This window comes from Galeopterus variegatus, unplaced genomic scaffold (genome assembly GCF_000696425.1).
Source record: "Galeopterus variegatus unplaced genomic scaffold, G_variegatus-3.0.2 Scaffold2404, whole genome shotgun sequence".
NCBI lineage: Eukaryota > Metazoa > Chordata > Mammalia > Dermoptera > Cynocephalidae > Galeopterus > Galeopterus variegatus.
In genome coordinates, this window is record NW_007728515.1 from 125803 (window position 1) to 143794 (window position 17992).

The 17992-nt window shown below is 34.8% G+C and overlaps 1 protein-coding gene across 1 annotated transcript in view; it reads left to right on the plus strand.

Annotated features, from left to right (window-relative positions):
* Positions 1–17992, plus strand: part of INTU (inturned planar cell polarity protein) — an 80535-nt gene that overhangs the window by 32261 nt on the left and 30282 nt on the right. Inside the window, exons 4-8 of the mRNA XM_008581610.1 lie at positions 3608–3811; positions 8769–8887; positions 11987–12076; positions 16296–16373; positions 17157–17346. Coding sequence (XP_008579832.1) covers positions 3608–3811; positions 8769–8887; positions 11987–12076; positions 16296–16373; positions 17157–17346 — 681 coding nt within the window. The remainder of the gene's footprint in view (positions 1–3607; positions 3812–8768; positions 8888–11986; positions 12077–16295; positions 16374–17156; positions 17347–17992) is intronic.

The window sequence follows — 17992 nt, forward strand, 5'->3', positions numbered from 1 at the left end:
GCTAAAGGGGAGAGAAAGGATCTGTTTGTTGGTAGAAGTTGAGGAGACATTGCTTCGTAAGTAAGATCGGTTGAAGATAGAAGTAGAAAGAGGGAATAATTAAAGAAACAAGACTTTGGAAGTGATGAGTTACAGAGAGCATGTCTATGGACCTGAGAAAGTCACATCGTCTCCTGAACAGGGAGGGAAGGAGGAAAGGTTGGGAAAATTGCCCAGATAAGAGGGAGACAGAAGATGAGGGATCATGAACATCATCACAGGCTAAAGAAACAACAGAAAACTCTTTATAAGAAGCTTCATATAAACTAACTTACATTAGATATAGTTTTTTCCTATAAAGCACATAATATCCTTAATATTTATGTATACCAATCCTTTTTTTAAAATAGCATTTAACTTTTAATTTGGTTGTCTGTCTCACTCTTTATTTTTTTATCAAGGCAGCCAGATTTCCTGACATGTATAGCTACTTAACATGTAAACTTTTAAATATGTCTTTCTAAGGTGTAACTATCTTTGCATTATGAAGCAAACTTTACTTAAATCAGAAGAATGGCAGCTAAAATAGTTCCTTAAAGAATTTTAATGGATAATTTTGTGGTGTGTGTTTTTGTTTGCATTTTTGTCATGGTGAGGGGAAAAGGTCTGCACCACAGAAAAGAAATGATGTTATTTGCCAAGTATAACATTAAAGTTAGTTTTCAAGCATGTTGTTTTTCAGCAAGCTTAGCAAACCAATCTTAAATTTTAGGATGTTGTTGCTGCCTAAAGTAAAATTAGTGAATTTTTATTTTTAAGTCTACCAGCTCATTTCCTTTTGTCATTTTTGGTGAGTCACACCCTATCTTTGGACCTCTTCACCCACAAGAACCTCAGCTGGAAAAAGATACACTCCCTCTTCCGAGACACATTTCCTTCTCTGAAGACCCCCCTCCTGCTTGTTCACCACTGGTTATGAATAGCTCTCAGAGACACTCCAGCAGACCCAGGCTGTCTCTGTGACACCTGCTTGCCTAGGATGTCACTCATCTCGTGCTCCCTCAGATGAGATCTCTCCCCTTCCATTCCACTCTTACACCTCCAGTGATAGCTCCTCCCCACAGCCCAGTGCCAGGGGACAGTCTTCAAATCTCCCATCTGTCCTGTCACAGAGTCTGTACTCAGGCATTCCCCAAGTTCTAAAGCTCACATTTCCAGGAAACACCACCAAAGGCTTCCAGATATTTTCTTTCAGATGCTCCTAAACCCTCTTTCTTAGATAAAGGAACCCCCTGACCACCAAGCCATTCACTTCATCAGACAAGAATTTTTTATATATATTCTTATGTTTATATTTATATTTATTTATACATATATCGAGCCATCCCCTCTAGAACAGATGTCACCCTCAGAATATACACAGTCTTTCAGGCCATGTAATGCTTACGTGCAGCTTAATTTGGGTCCAAACCTCACACTAAATATTCTTTTTCACACCCTTCTAAGATGATCACCTCTAGAACAGATGTCACCCTCAGAATATACACAGTCTTTCAGGCCATGTAATGCTTACGTGAAGCTTAATTTGGGTCCAAACCTCACACTAAATATTCTTTTTCACACCCTTCTAAGATGATCATTTCTAAAACAGTGTCTCTTCAACTGTTTCTCAACTTAAACTTATATTAATTTTCATCAGATAATAACACCTGATTGTTCTCATATAGGGTCTCTAATTTTTTCTATTTTTGTTTAGTTTGCTTAAAATTTTTCCCCCCAAATATATAAATATTCTCCTACTCAGCATTTTTTAATACAGTGCTCTGATATCAATGGCCCATTTTTCAAAATCAAGTTTATAGAAAACCTAAAAAATTTAGTAAATATTGATCTTTCCTATTTGAAATTACATTAAATGTTTTGTAAAGAAACATGATCATCAGGCCTCAGAAAAATTTCATGAAGAACTTCTCCCCTCCTGCTCTCTGTACAGATTACTGCTAGTCTTGACCTATTTCATCTTTACTCTGAATATATAGATGAATTTAGACCCCATGTCTCTTTTTTTCCTACTTGTTTATAAAATAAAATCTGAGACTTAGAAAAGATGTGTATTTAACTTAATTCACCATGCGTAGACAAAGGTAACTCGTGCCCCTGAAGTGCCATAGTCAGCTATAGATAAGCAAAATTGAATTTGACTGTAAACAGTCGCTCCTTGCCAACAAAAAAAGACTATCTAGATTTTTTCTTTTAGGAGGTTTTATTCATCAAGACAGATTTTTTTTTTTTAACAATATAATACTAATAACAGTTGGATAGGCAGGTAGGGTGACAGGTGTTTTTTTAAAAAATGCTAAACATTTTTTAAAATACATAAAATTATATATAAAAACATAAAATTCATTTTAAAAAAGAGTGACTATAAATGTGTTAGTATTTATGATATATTTAAATTTGGCCTTGAAAATGGTACCTCTTGTAATAAATTATTAAAATTAGGGATTGTTTATTACTGTGTCTTGATAATAATTTTTAAATATTTCCTTGATAGAAATTATTTAAATGATAATTTTACATATATCAAGATGTAACTTTATCTGCTTTTAAATATTGACTGGGCTTTATTCTTGATCAAGCATGAATTTATTTTTTGAATTTTAAAATTTAATGTTATTTTAAAAGAATCATTGTACTTTGATGTTTAAATTTAAAACTTTATGATTACTATGGTTAAGATATCTATTTTATTCATCTGTATTCTGATTTTAAACATTAGGAGTACTTTGTACTTATATAGCTTATCATGATATCCTCACTATGCAGAATTAACTATATTTAGTGAAAACTTCTTTTAGTCAAGATGCTCACTGGTGCTTCTTTGAAATGAGTGAGTTATCTTTGGCCAGCTGGCATCTAGGTGAGTATCTCCTTTTTCAAGGAAAGGTAATTGAGAAGTGGAAACATCTTTCAACATCTTGAAAATGGCCACATTCTGGACTCTTATCATTCATGATATCAGGCCATGAAATTAAAACTATCTTGATAAAACTGATAGATAGTCTTCTTAGGGCCATGGTCCAAGACCAGTATGGTGATGGTGTTTTACCAACTTTGGCCTTTGTTTTAAAGGACCACAAAGAATGTATGAGAGAATCTTTGAAATATCAACCTCATTTGAAAGGAAGTTAATTCTGGTTGTTGAAGTCACTCTTAATCCTGAATCTCTTCCTTTTATCTTCCTCAGATAAGTCAGTGCTGTTGGTGTTCATAATGTAGGGTTACTGTTTATTACACTGTAAGATCATACCAATTTCCATTTTTTCATGGCATTTCTTGTTTTTGTAGTCAATAATTTAGAACACAATGTTACAATTAAATAAATGAATTTTTGTACAGAGCATTATACATTCTTAATAAATATTTCTAATGATATGTGTCATACACTGCTAGTAGCTGGAGATACAAATATAAATAGACTATTCAGTGCTGCCATCAGGAGCCCTTGCTCTAGGAGGACTTATACATACTGTACATACCCAAGTATTGTGCATGCACAGATCCTTCTTTGTGAAAATTGCACCTGATTTCCCCTTGTTGAAAGTTCAACACATTTTCATTTTTAAAGGTGAAACTGACATTTGAAAATGCATATTCTGTGAAAAAGGATACAACCCAACCAAGACAGAAAAAGGCGCAGTCGAACACAAGTGATTTAGTCAAACTTCTGTGGGGAGAAGAGGTTGAAGGTGTCCACCAGAGTATCCTAAACACTCCTCATATCATTATGTATCTCACGCTACAGCTAGACTCAGAAACATCAAAGGAAGAGGTGAGTGTCTTCTCAGTAGTGCAAAAGAAAAAGTAAGGACCTTTCATAGTCTTCCCAGTGAATAATAAGCATTTTTGACTTAAGAAGCAAAAGTGAATTAACTGTGTTTTATTTTTATTCTTTCATTGTCTGTATATTGTCTGTATATTTTAGTCTATTGTAGACATGACTATTTCATAGTACTAATGTTTTAAAAAATAAAAGTGAATTAACTGTCCAGTTATTTTAAGCAGTAGATAAAGGAGAAAGGGGAAGGTATGGTTGCAATATTCTCCAACTTAGAAGTTAAGGTTAATTTTTTTATTTGTTTTGATCAGTTTTATTGAGGTATTATTTATATATAATAAACATACAATTTGATGGGTTTTAACATATGTATACAGTTGTGTAACCAGTATCACAATCATGATATGGAACATTTTCATCACTCCAAAAAAGTTTCTTTGTGCCTTTTTGCAATCAGTCCCTTCCTGCTAGCTTTCAGTGCAGGGGGATGTAGCACTGACTTTTTTTCATAGCTTGTAAGTAGTTTTTATGTTTTACGTATTTTTTTTATTTATTCATTTCTCCATGTTTATTGAACACTTGTTTTATGCCAGCATAGTATCAGATATTGGATATTTCTATTTGCAGGGAAGGAAATAATCCTAGTAAAGATAAATAAAATGCTCAGGTTCACATAGCCTGTAACTGACAGAATTTTTACTTAAACTGAGATGTTTTGCCTTCCAAATTCTGTACCCTTTGTATACCAGGTTACCATTCAACATTGATGTTTTGAGACAAATTGTTTTGTTCAAATTTTTTGTATCGTTTACTGATTTCTCCTAAGCCTATTCATAAATAAGAGAGATATGGAAATCTTCCACTCTGGTGGGAATTTGTCCATTTTTCCCTCTGATTCTAAATATTTTTGCTTTAGATATTTTGAGACAATCTTATTAGGTGCATTAATGTTTAGAATTTTTAAATCTTCCTGAGGAATTGAGCCTTTTAACATTATGATGTTACCCTCTCTACCCTAATAATGTTCTTTGTCTTAAAGTATTTTTTTAACATTAACATTTTAAAATATGTTTTAATATTTTAGTACAGCTTTATTTTATAAGTATTTGAATGGTTTACCTTTTTTTCCTTTCATTTTCCCATTCTATGTCTTTATGTTTTTGATATGTTTCACACAGCATATTTCTAATCTGGCAATCTCTAACTTCTGACAAGTTCAGCGAGTTCATTTATAGAGATTACTGACACATTTGAACTTGTTTCTGCCATATTATTTAAAAATTTCTATTTGAACTACTTTTTCTGTGATTCTTACCTATTTTTTGTTGCTTGTGTCATTATTTTTGCTGTATACTTTCTCTTTTTTTTAGTGATTACTCTTAAATTTTTATCATGATATTTAACAGATTCTAAAGTTAAACACTATCCTAAAACACTATCTTTTCAAAATAGTTCAAAGCTCTTAGTACATTGTAACACCAGTTACCACCCCCTCTTCACCTACATACTATTGTCATCAATATTTTAGTACTGTCTCTTTTTTTTTAATTCCACAAATTGGGCATAATTATACCACGACTGCTATTAATTAATATTTTTTCTTATGTCTCAGATTGTCCTTACTGTATTTTTTTTTCTTCCTAAAACATATTTCTATGTGGTATTGCTTATGCCACATAGATAGACAGTTATTTTCTCTAATCTTTTTGAAGATATTATTCCTTTGCATTCTGACTTCCAATATTGCTGTTAAGAGTCTATTATTGTCAGTCTGTCATTCCTTTGTAAAGAATGTACCTTTTCTTCTCCTTTGTTCAGTTTCTTGCTTCTGCTATGTCCAAACTGTTGTTTAACCCCTCCATTGTGTTTTCTATTTAAACAATTATATTTTTATTTTTAGAAATTCCTGAAAAGTTTTTAACTACTCTGCATTTCAAATATCATGGTATTCCTGGTGGTGTGTTGTTGCTTGCTCATCTTTGTGATTCTATACTGTATCTGTCGAAGGATTTTATCCATAGCTCTTCTCTGTTCTCTTTCTACCCATTCTACTATTTCTAGTCCAGATGTGCTCTCACTTACAGTGTCTTGCCTTTGTGCATCCTTGGGGATTTTTTTTTTCCTCTTGATCCTGCTTCAAGGAAGCCATGGAGATCTATGACTAAACTTAATGCTTGATTTTTATCTTTGGGAGCCCTGTGGTTCTAAATTGGGAATGCTTTCCTCCAGAGAGAATTTGCTGTTTCTGCCACTGACATAGGGTACTTTAGCCTTACTTGAGGGTCTGGGCTTAACACAGTGGTCCTAAGCTCAGCTCACCTACCTTGCCACTAGCTCAGTGCTCATTGTCTTGACCTAAGGTGTTGTAGGCATCAGCCCTCAGGACAGCCCTGCCTCTGCCCTTCTTCCTACCTCTCACCATTCCCAGGTGAGGCCCCAACTTGCTTTGCAGCAGTGAGGAAGGAGGTTGGAAGGGTGTGAGGACCATGTTCTTGAATACCTCTCTGTTTCTTACGTGCCCACAATTCAACGAGAATGTTTTGGCCATGGGTCTAGTTTTAAAGCACGAGTGTCTCTCAAAGCATGTAGTCTACCATAATTCTTTGAGCAGAAGTGAGATCTGAAGGGTTTTTAACTAATCTACATTCTTTGCTTCTGAAATCCTTTCAGCCTGTATTCTCAATTCCAAAGCCATTTTATCCAACGGATGTGTTTCCTTGTATTACTTCATATATCAAAATTTGTAAACAATTGAAATGGCAAAGAAGGGATTTACTTATATGTATTTTTGTAATTTTCTGTGTTCTGAAAAATACACATAGGCCTAGAGTTAATAATTCTAATTTCTTGTGTGTATTACTAGTCACTTATATGTTTAAAACAAATGCAACATTTAAGCATTTATTATATAAAATACACAACAAATTTCTTGAGTGGTAACATCTTGAATCTTTCCAGGTCATTATGGAGTAGAAAACTGCTAAAACCTTTCTTCATCCTTGCCTTTCTTTCCATGGGAAAGTATGTAGATGTTTCTCAAATTAACAGGTTTCTGTCTGTTGCCAGCCCTGTATCAAAATTGTAATTAGGAGAGGCTTTTTGAACAGAGTGGAAGCTCCTGCAAATGCATGCTACTAACAAATGCTTAAAAATACAACTAATTAAATTGGTTAGGAACTTGCCAGGTCTTTAATAGTAGATAGAGCTTGCCAGGTCTTTAATAGTGAGGCTTTCATGACCAAAATAGAGACCCTTAAATGATCTTTTTTACTTATTTTACAATTAAATGTTATAGGGTCATTTTGTTTTCTGTGAGTTACATATTTAATAAATCTTGTCCTCTTCAAGTTATAAGATTTGAAGATGTAAGGACCATAAGCTGGGAGATTTCAAAAAAATAATCAGAGAGTATATGGTTATTTGTTTAAAGTGGTGTTTTGCTAAGTACAATAAAATTATTTCTTGGCCAAGGTTTAAATTTATTAAGTAGACATAACAGAAAATCCTAACTGATATGTGACTTAATTTCTACAGATGAAGTAATATTTTATGACTGTTTTTATACTAGAATATTACAAGAAAATTTGAGTTGTTAAACAGAGTGTATTTGGCCAACATATTCCATAACAATTTACAAATATTGAATGTGCTTAGTAAGTAATAAAAAGCGATGTGTCACTTATCATTATTTACATTGTTCATAATGTAAAAGTTGCCAAGATATGGACACCATGTCATGTAATTATTTCTTATGTATAGAGACCAAAGCAAGATGTATAACACTCTTTAGAGAGATAGAGAACCAAGGAAAATATATAACAATATTTAAGGAGTTTAATCTTTCAATAGTGGCTATATTAATATTTATGGATATAGTTATTAAACAGTGCAACTGGAAGCTACTTTGAATTCTCCATAGTTTCTATCTAGAAATTTTTATTTTGCCTGCTTTTAATTTGCCTTGTGAGAAAAATAGATGTTGCTTTAAGTAACAGCAAAAAAGTGAGGTACAGAATGGTTCAAGTCTTTGTGTAAAAGTATTAGCAAAATGCACATCCTGATTTTGAAATTTATTTTGTTTTCTAAAAACTGTTTCTTGGGAATGTGCTTTTCTTGAAAATAGAAAAATATTAGGCATTTTGTGAATTATGTAATAGATCTGGTATTTTCCATAATTTAAAATAAAATGTGCTCTCTTTTACAGATTGAATTAAGATTAATTTGTGAGAAGCAAACCCTTTCAAATTTAAGACATAAAATGTTATGCCATAATACATTTTTCTTCCTATCTGTACTACTTTATTTAGTTTTGTATTCTCACTTTGTAAGTTTAAGTACAGTCTTGTTTTAAAAACATTTAATATGAAAAAAAAAAAAAAACATTTAATATGGTGAAGTTTATCTTTTAAAAATCAGTGTGAAAGTAATTGAATGTAAAGACTCCTAAATTACAAGTCAGTGTAGCTGTGTAACAACAGTGATAAGAATTTCAGTATAATGAAATATAATAAAACATCAGTGTTAGAAATTATTGTTAAGAAAATTAAAAATTAAAACTTTATTTGAAATTAATCGTAATTTCAGTTCATCAGTATAGTATAGATTTCGGTATTCAGTATAATGAAATATAATAAAACATCAGTGTTAGAAATTATTGTTAAGAAAATTAAAGATTAAAACTTTATTTGAAATTAATCGTAATTTCAGTTCATCAGTATAGTATAGATTTCGGTATAATAACCAGTTTGGGCAGTCTCTAGCTTATTTCAAATGTAGTATTTTAAATGATAGTTAATGTGCTAAAATTCCAGGCATAGTTCTCTCTTTCTGTTTGAATAAGGATTCATTTTTTTGTTCTTTTCTTAATACAAAGTCTGAACTTTCCCATTACAAAAATAAAGCTTGGAAAATTTGGGGGGGTTGTTCATTTCTGTTTCCTTTCATTTAACAGCAAGAAATTCTTTATCACTACCCAATGTGTGAAGCATCTCAGAAACTTAAAAGTGTGAGAGGGATTTTTCTCACACTCTGTGACATGCTGGAAAATGTAACTGGGACGCAAGTTACTAGGTAATAATTTTTATTTAGCTTTAACTCTGTTTCTTTCAAGTTCTTTTCTTTGGTTCTGACAAATAAAGTGCAAAAACAAGTATCTATTATACAAATATAATTGTATCTATGATGTAGATATCTATATTGGCAGGTAGAATAGCTGCAGATTTTTGTTTCACCTAAGTTATTTCTACCAGTCATCTATTTAAAGTGTAGGTTCTCAGTACAGATGCGGATCTGGGTGTTTTGGCACACTTTAAATAACACACATGGGCTAACGGCCTGTATTTATAATTTCTTCATGAGGGTGATATCCTTTAAGCATGGCATTATTATAAGTCCTGGATTTTTCATATTTTTATCTTGATTATTAACTTCCTAGGCCATACCTTTGTGGTTTGGCAAGAATGACGGAACACCGAATTTTTCATTGAGTTAGAAAACTGTTGTTTCTCTCATTGTTGTTCTTAGAACAATGATAGAAAGGACAATTCTTGCAACAATGACAGAAAAATACAGTATTCTGTATACTTTAGGAGGAATATTCAGAATTCAGTGTCATCTGTGAAGTTTTTTCAGTGATGGGTAAGCAAAACTGATGTCAAATAATTTTTTGAAAATTAGGACACATTATGTGGTCAATTATAGAGCCAAATACCTATTCCACATTGATTTATCAACCCCTGACTGTGAAATACCATAGTTAACTTATGGGAGAAGGACTCAAAGCTTTTGAGTTGTTTTTCTTTTTGTTTTTTTCATAAAATAAATCTAAGGATTATAAGCAAATTTTATTCCTTAATATTTGAACAATTTTACAGTTACAAATAAAGTTTATCTCAAATATTATCAGTCCCCATAATACTGATAAAATATAAAGTTGGATTTTCTAGGCTGTAACTTTTCTTTTCCCATACTCTGATAAAAATGACACTTCTGTGATTTTAAAAGAGGTAGGATCTGCAAGACAACAGGAAGAACTTACTTGTTTTTCTAGGTAAAAGTTATGTTTAACTCTGTGACTTTTAATATGGTATATATAGAAAATATTAATTCATTTTCAAGACGGTAGTACCTGAGGCCCCATTTAGTGTATAAAGCTGCATTCATTCAGGCCTCCTTTTTTTTTATTTAACAGCTTTGTGGAGATATAGTTCATAAATTATACAATTCACCCATTTAAAGTCTACAAGTAAATGGTTTTTAGTATATTCACAGCTATGTGCAACCATCACCAAAGTCAACTTGAGAACTTTTCATCAACTCAAAAAGAAATCCTTTGCTCATCAGCTATCAATCTACCTACCCTAGCACCAACCCCAGGCAATCACTAATCTACTTTCCATCCCTGTAGATTTTCCTCTTCTGGATATTTCATGTGAATGGAATCATATAATACGTGGCTATTTGTGACTGGCTTCTTTCATTTAGCATAAGGTTTTTAAGATGCAGCCCTCCTTTTAAATCTTATTGTAAAGAAAATTTGTTTTAAGTTTCTCCATGTGGGTTTGCTTTTGGGGAGGTTTTTTGTTTGTTTGTTTGTTTTTGACGGTAAGGGGATCGCAACCCTAGGCACGGTGTGGTCCGCACCACGCTCAGCCAGTAAGTGCACCGGCCATCCCTATATAGGATCCGAACCCGCGGCCTCTGCGCTACCAGCGCCATACTCTCCCGAGTGAGCCACAGGCCCGGCCCCTTTTTTGTTTTTTTAAACTGTAAAAGATAGATGTTATTTTACTTAACATTTAGATTTTGTTGCGCGGCCTCTGCGCTACCAGCGCCATACTCTCCCGAGTGAGCCACAGGCCCGGCCCTTTTTTTGTTTTTTTAAACTGTAAAAGATAGATGTTATTTTACTTAACATTTAGATTTTGTTGTTAATGATAAGATATGGTCTAAACATGTGGAAAGCAGTAAATACAGCAAGAAAAACTTTTTTGGGAAACAATAAAATTAATGAAATTAGTTAATTTAAAAAATAATAAATATCAATAATAATATTTCAGGGGTTCCTTAGTTATGTGTATATCTTTTGTTGCACATGCATTTTTAAACTATAGTAATATTAGTATGACTGTAAAGGAATCTAATATTTGTCTAAAAGTATATATATTTTTAAACTTTATTAAGACAAAAGTACTGTTCTTTTTGAAAAAATCTGTTTAACAGTTTAAATTTGAAATTTCACATATTTCTGTTTTCTATATTTACATAGTTCTTATTGTATCGCTTTTTAGAACACATTTAATTTTTTCCAACTTTATTGAAGTCTAACTGAAGTACAATAAACTGCACATATGTAAAATGTACAATTTGATCAGTTTGACGTAGGTATATACCCTGAAATCATCACAATATATCCACCACTCCAAAAGTTTACTTGAGAACATGTTTATTTTTATTTTTTATTTTTTTATTCTTTTGTCTTTTTTCGTGTCCGGCAACGGATCGCAACCCTCAGTGTCGCGCCCGCACCGGACCGGGACCGGCAACGGGACCGCAACCCTCGGCGTCGCACCCGCACCTCGCTCAGCCAGCAAGCGGGAACCAGTCTGCATGTGGGATCCGAACCCTCCCACACTCCCAAGCGGCGCACTGTAGCAGTGCGCCACCGAGCCGGCCCGACTTGAGAACATGTTTAAATATGACTTATATTCTGGTTACATGTGTATATATCTGTGTCCCATATTGAATTGCAATCTTATGAGCTGGTACCACGTCTTCCTTTCTTTGTATTCTTTTTAGCAAATCATGTTCCTAAATAGACAATCACAATAAGTTTTTTAAATTAACCAACTGGAATGGAAGCTTTCTTTAAAAAAAAAATTGTATGTAGTCACGTAATGTTGACCATAGAATTTCAACATTTTTTTTTTCTATAATGGGTCTACTTTTGTTTGACCTACAGTTTTCTGGGTATTTTTGTTTTTGTTAAATATTTTAGAATATATTTTTATTGTTATACAATTTCTTGCCTTCTCTGTGTGGCAGTAGAAAATTTACTTACTGACCATGCAGTTCTTAAATCATACTATATGTAATCTTTTATGAATGATATTTATAATTTTATGACATTTAGAGATATTCTAACCTTATTTTGAATTTATTTTTTCTTAGCACGTCTCTCCTTTTAAATGGGAAACAAATTCATGTGGCTTATTGGAAAGAATCTGACAAGTTGTTGTTAATTGGCCTGCCTGCTGAAGAGTGAGTTGAGATTTTTATTTCCCTTAAAATCATTTCTAAAATAAGGTTAACAAAATCTTTTCATTAAAATTATGAAATTTTTGTCAAAGGCAAACTCCTTAAATAGTTTTACAATTTAAAGGTCCGTTGCACTAGAAAAAAGTTCCCTGTGTTCATTTAGTAAGAACAGTGCTGAAAGATGTCACAAAAGCCCAGATGGACCAATTTGTAAGAATAGGGTCTGTCAATACACTTTGTTCTTTTGTGGCCAGTACAGAGATGGCTGAGAGGTGAGCTTGTCCTCTGCTTAAACTTTGACAATATTATGATTTGGATTTTGCATATTTGGTTGTTTTTCTTTTGGAGATTTTGGAGAATTGGGGGTCAGCAAAAGGGTATTTTGCCCTCATGTTGAGCGCCTTTGACAAAATAATGAACATGTAACTCTTTTTTTTTTTTTTCCTTTTTGTCTTTTTTTGTGACCGGCAACGGGATCGCAACCCTCGGTGTCACGCCCGCACTGCGCTCAACCAGTGAGCAGACAGGTCTCTATATGGGATCCGAACCCTCAGTGGGAGCAAACACCGCACTCTACCGAGTGCGCCACCGGGCCGGCCCAGAATATGTAACTCTTAAGTAACTTCTCTAATGGTACATCTTACATTATCATGGTTTCCCTCTTAACTTTTTTGCAAGTGTTTTGAAATATATCTTACTTTAATAGTTGGAGGTAAAAACAAGATTGACATTTACAATTGTAATACGGGAGCCCCAAATCTGAGAGGGCACTTGTGTAGTGTTCACCTATTCCACAGAAATCACCTGGAGGTCCAGCGGGTAGAGACACTGGTTTATTAGACTTAAGAGAGGCACCAATGGCAGCCGGTTGGTAAGAAGTCCACACCACCACCAAGTACATATAGCAGTTATATAGTTAACAGACCAAAGTTGGGGGATGTAAATCATTTTCAGGTGTACATGCAGACCTTCACCCAGCTAACATAACTCAGAGCACCCCTGAGATATGGCTGGGTAGATGAGTTATGCTACCAGCTAATCTCCTTATGCCAGAGTGCTGCTTGCTCACTTAGTGTCTCACTCCCCCTATGCTGTTTGTCTTAAAGGGGACGACCCTTTCCTTGGGTAACTGCCTTGACCAGGGGTAGTCTCCCAGGGAGGAAGGGGAACTCTGATATGCAAGGGAGTGGGGAATAGAGTTACAATAATGAACTGAGTATGAGCCCAGGGACTTTATAATGAACTGACCATGAGCCCTGGGACTACATTAGGTACTTTACATTCATTAGTCTCACTTAATCCTCAAAATTAGCTCCAGATGTACTTAGTGATTACTGACTCCATTTTACAGATGAGGAAAAGTAAAACCAAGAGAGGGTTAAATAACTTGCCAAAGGTCACATAATCAACAAGAGTCAGAATTGGAATTTAAATGAATTCTTTCTACTACATTGCTTCTCTCATGTCATAGGACGTTAAAAACTAGGGGGGAAATGGAGTTCGAATATGGAGAACAGCCCCAAGGAGATGGATATAACTACTATTCAACGATTTTTAAATCTTGTAATATAGACTCTTGCCTACATTAAAAATTACTTGGGCAACTTTTACTAAACTATTAAACACACTTTACTTTTCCCCTTGAGTCTGTAGAACCAAGGCATATGGTCTATCAAATAGTAATTAAATATCAAATAAATACTATAATATGTGACTAACACAATTTTAGAGAATACCAGTTCAAGTAAATTTTCTCTTGGTGTTACTTTAAGTTTCCCATGAAAGAAAAAGGTGGACCAAAAAAAAAATTATCCAGCCAATCTGAACACAAATATGACTATTTTCTAGTACTATTGACTTTGTTAACCAGATTCCTTTCATTATATAACAGTGTTTTCGTTATATATTGCTGCTTAATAAATTACCCCCAAAAACTTAGGGGTAAATTAAACTTAAAAAGTAAACATTTATTATCTTATAGGTGTTTCTGTGGTTTGAAAATCCAGGAGCAATTTGGCTGGGTGTTTCTGGCTCAGGATCTCTCTTGAGGTTGCAGCCAGGGATGCAGTCATCTGAAAGCTTAAAGCTTAACGAAAGCTGGAGAATTTGCTTCCAAGATGGCTTACACACATGGCCATTGTCAGGGACCTTAGTTCCTTGCTGTGTGAACCTCTCCATAAAGCTGCTTGAGTGTTCTGATGACACATCAGCTAGCATCCCCCAAAACAAGTGATCCGAAAGAGAGAAAGGGGAAAGCTGCAAGACCTTTTATGGCTTGTTCTTAGAAATGATACACTCTCATTTCTACCATATACTGCTAGAGGTGAGTTACTATGTCAAGCCCACACTCAAAGGTAGAAGAATTAAGCTCCACTTCTTTAGGGGAAGAATATCAAAGAATTTGTAGGCATGTTTTACCATTACAGACAAGAACTTTAACAATGACTACAGTGAAAAATATCAAAATGATTAATTTTTGAAGGTGGATTTAATTTTGGATAGAAAGATATAATCTATTGTAAATGTGGAGTTCAAAATTTTTAACATGAGAGGATAATGGTGCTTGACGGGTACTAGATGATGGCACTCTTTAACCAGCTAAGATGTATTTTTCTGTTTAAAAAGGTATTATAGTGAACCCTGCTGGGAGACTGCCCTATGTCAGTGGGTGGGATTATAAAGAACTAAGAGTTGTTTTAAAAGTATGGGTTTACAAGAATCGAAGAAACATCCAGAATAAGATAATTTAGGATATAGTGGCAGAGTAAAACATTTGCCTTTAATACTTTTGTATTAGCACAAAAGGCAAAAGAGAAGAAACAGAAAACACCATGGTAAGATAAAGGTAGAACAGGCAATTAGAGAGGGGAAAGGAAGTCCCAGCAATGGAACTGCACAGAGGCTTCAACCACACTCTGATGGTACCAGCCAAATTGGTTAGGTAGACAGAGACAGTTTCCAGGAGAGGTTTCCTGAAGCTATGAAAGGACTGTCACTGCTGAGCTCTGGGCCAAGGTTGTGCTGCCTAGGGGATGTCTAGCCAATTTCTCAGTTTTAATTACTTAGGGGGGAAGGTGTCATCTTCCCTAAATATTTATGTCATTCCTAAATTGGAGAACTTGGCTTGATAAAACAGAATTAATTTGAAGATCATCTTTATTCTCTGTCCTGAGCTTCCAGTCAAAAATAAGCCCTAGCCACCTCTTTACCCATCTCTTACTGCTCACACCAGGCACTCTGTACCAGATTCTTCTTCTTCCATCTCGTTTCACATAACCATGAAAGAACGGTATTATTATTCTCATTTATTTAAACTGGGAAGTAGAGAATTGAAAGATCACGCATAAGCACCTCCTCAGTGTCAATTTATCTGTCTGTGTGTCCCAGCGCTGTGCATGTGGTTTGTAACTGAGCTGGCAGTCCTGGGGTTTTTCCTTCGTCTGTCTTAATGCCACAGCCTGTGCGTTCCCTCCTCACCACTATGCCTTTTATAAGTAGGGTGAGAAAAGTGCTGTCCTGCAGAATTTAGGGTGGGGCACATGATCCAGGGACATGTGTTTTCACGTCTCCCTGTGATGGCTGCAGTGAATGGTAGGAACCTATCTAGGAAATAATAAGACCTACCTTGTAGAATTCTTATAAGGCTTCAATGAGAAAACGTAAGTCCATTTCATTCCTTCCTTTCTCCTACTTTCTTTCCTTTCCCCATTTCATTTAGGATATGTTTTTGAGACAGGAGTTGGAGGTTCATTTGCGATCTGGGTAAGACTGGAAAGAGTCAAGAATTTAGCATTTCTTTCTGTGGGCCCACATATTGCACTAAGTATATACATTAATTTCATTTAATCCTCACAATCAACCTGAGAAGTTCTTAGTGATTATTGACCCCATTTTACAGATAAAGAAACTGAACCCTAAAGAGGGTTAAATAACTTACATATAAATGGTGGTATAAAAAGTTACTATTTGTGTTATAACACCAAGGTCAAGAGTTTGGATCCATATACCGGCCAGCCACCAAAAAAAAAAAAAAGTTCCTATTTGGTTTATGCTAGAACCCCAAAGCTAGACCTCAAGGTGAGCAATTGCTAATGTAGTAAGCAACCATAGTTGACACACTTCTGACAGTCCTTACATATAAATATGAACATGTTCTGCTTCTTCTAGACATGTATCACTTGATTGTTATAAATGAATAGATGCGGTTTTTTTTCTTTTTTAGGGTTCCTCTTCCTCAGCTAAGGAATATGACAGAAGATGTTGCCCAAACCTTAAAATTTATGTATGGTTCTTTAGATAGGTAAGTACATCTTTAAATCAAATCTCAGGGCCGGCCCGTGGCTCACTCAGGAGAGTGTGGTGCTGGTAACACCAAGGCCATGGGTTTGGATCCTACATAGGGATGGCCGGTTAGCTCACTGGCTGAGCGTGGTGCTGACAACACCAAGCCAAGGGTTAAGATCCACTTTCCGGTCATCTTTAAAAAAAAAAAAAATCAAATCTCAAGTTTTAAGTATATGATTCTAAGTCACTTTTTGCATTTTATAAGAACTTATGCTTATTATGTACTAGATACTTTGCATGTGAGTTAGATTGTATTAACCACATTTTTACAGGGTTGGAAGCCAAAGTTCAGAGAAAGGTTAAGTGATTTGCCTTTGATAGCTACCTAGTGAGAACAGTCATAAGAATCAAAGCCAGATCTTTTCTATTACAAAACTCAAAGTCTCTTTATTATCCCATGTTGCCTGAAAGAGATTGAGAGTTGTAAATGGTTGAGAGAGAGTCAAAAGGTGCAAAAGGGTACTTCAGCCCTTTCCATTGCAGATGTGCCATTTGTGTTAGCTCTGTGTTTCTTCCATAGTATCATTTACTCAATACATTTGAGAGTAGGTTTAAGGTTAGAAAATATGGACAGCATGTATTTCTTAACACATTCCATCAATAGCATTATAGCAGTGATTCTTATTAACCGGAGAGGAGTGAGGAAGAGAGCCTTTGTATTTGGGAAAGATCCAGTCTACTCAGAAGCACACAAAAGATGACCGTATGTTCTTCTAACTTACAGTTCTTATTTCTTCAGTGCCTTTTGCCAGGTTGAGAATGTTCCTCGTTTGGATCATTTTTTTAACTTGTTCTTTCAAAGAGCACTTCAGCCTTCTAAACTACATTCCGGTGCCAGTCCCAGTGCTCAACAGTACGATGCTTCCAGTGCAGCACTTTTAGACAATCTCCCTGGAGTTCGGTGGCTCACACTTCCACAGGAAATCAAGGTAATCTTGGGGTTAGCACGAGGCCCAGTCTCACCTCATGAGTCAGAAGGTACCATCTCATAATGCCTGACATTCCGGCTGGCAGTTACTCAGGTTCTTGCCCCTTTCTCAGAATCTCTTCATTAAAGGAAACTCCTTCCTCATCATATATAGTCTCTCTTCTGTGATAGTAGAGGTACTTAATGTTTTTTTAGGGGCAATGTCTTTGGAATTTAGAATACATTTAGATTAAATATTATTTTTCCTCTAACAAGTTCAAGATGTTTTTAAAATACAAAGATACTTTTTAAAGTATATGGAAAAATAGAATTGAAAGATAATATGAATCTTCTATGAACTTTTTGAAATATACTCTTATCACCTATTTTGGTCTTATAAATTCCATGTGAAGGCCACTTCTTATATTCAGATTTTTTTAATTGGGATTTTTCTTAATTTAGCCTATATTTGATTAAAAGATGTATATGCTTTTCTTTATTTCAACCTAAAAGAATATCACACTAAGAAATCACTGTGTGGGGCCGGCCCGGTGGCGCACTGCTACAGTGCGCCGCTTGGGAGCGAGGCGGCGCTCCCGCCGAGGGTTTGGATCCCACATACAGACCGGTTCCCGCTCACTGGCTGAGCGAGGTGTGGGTGCAACACC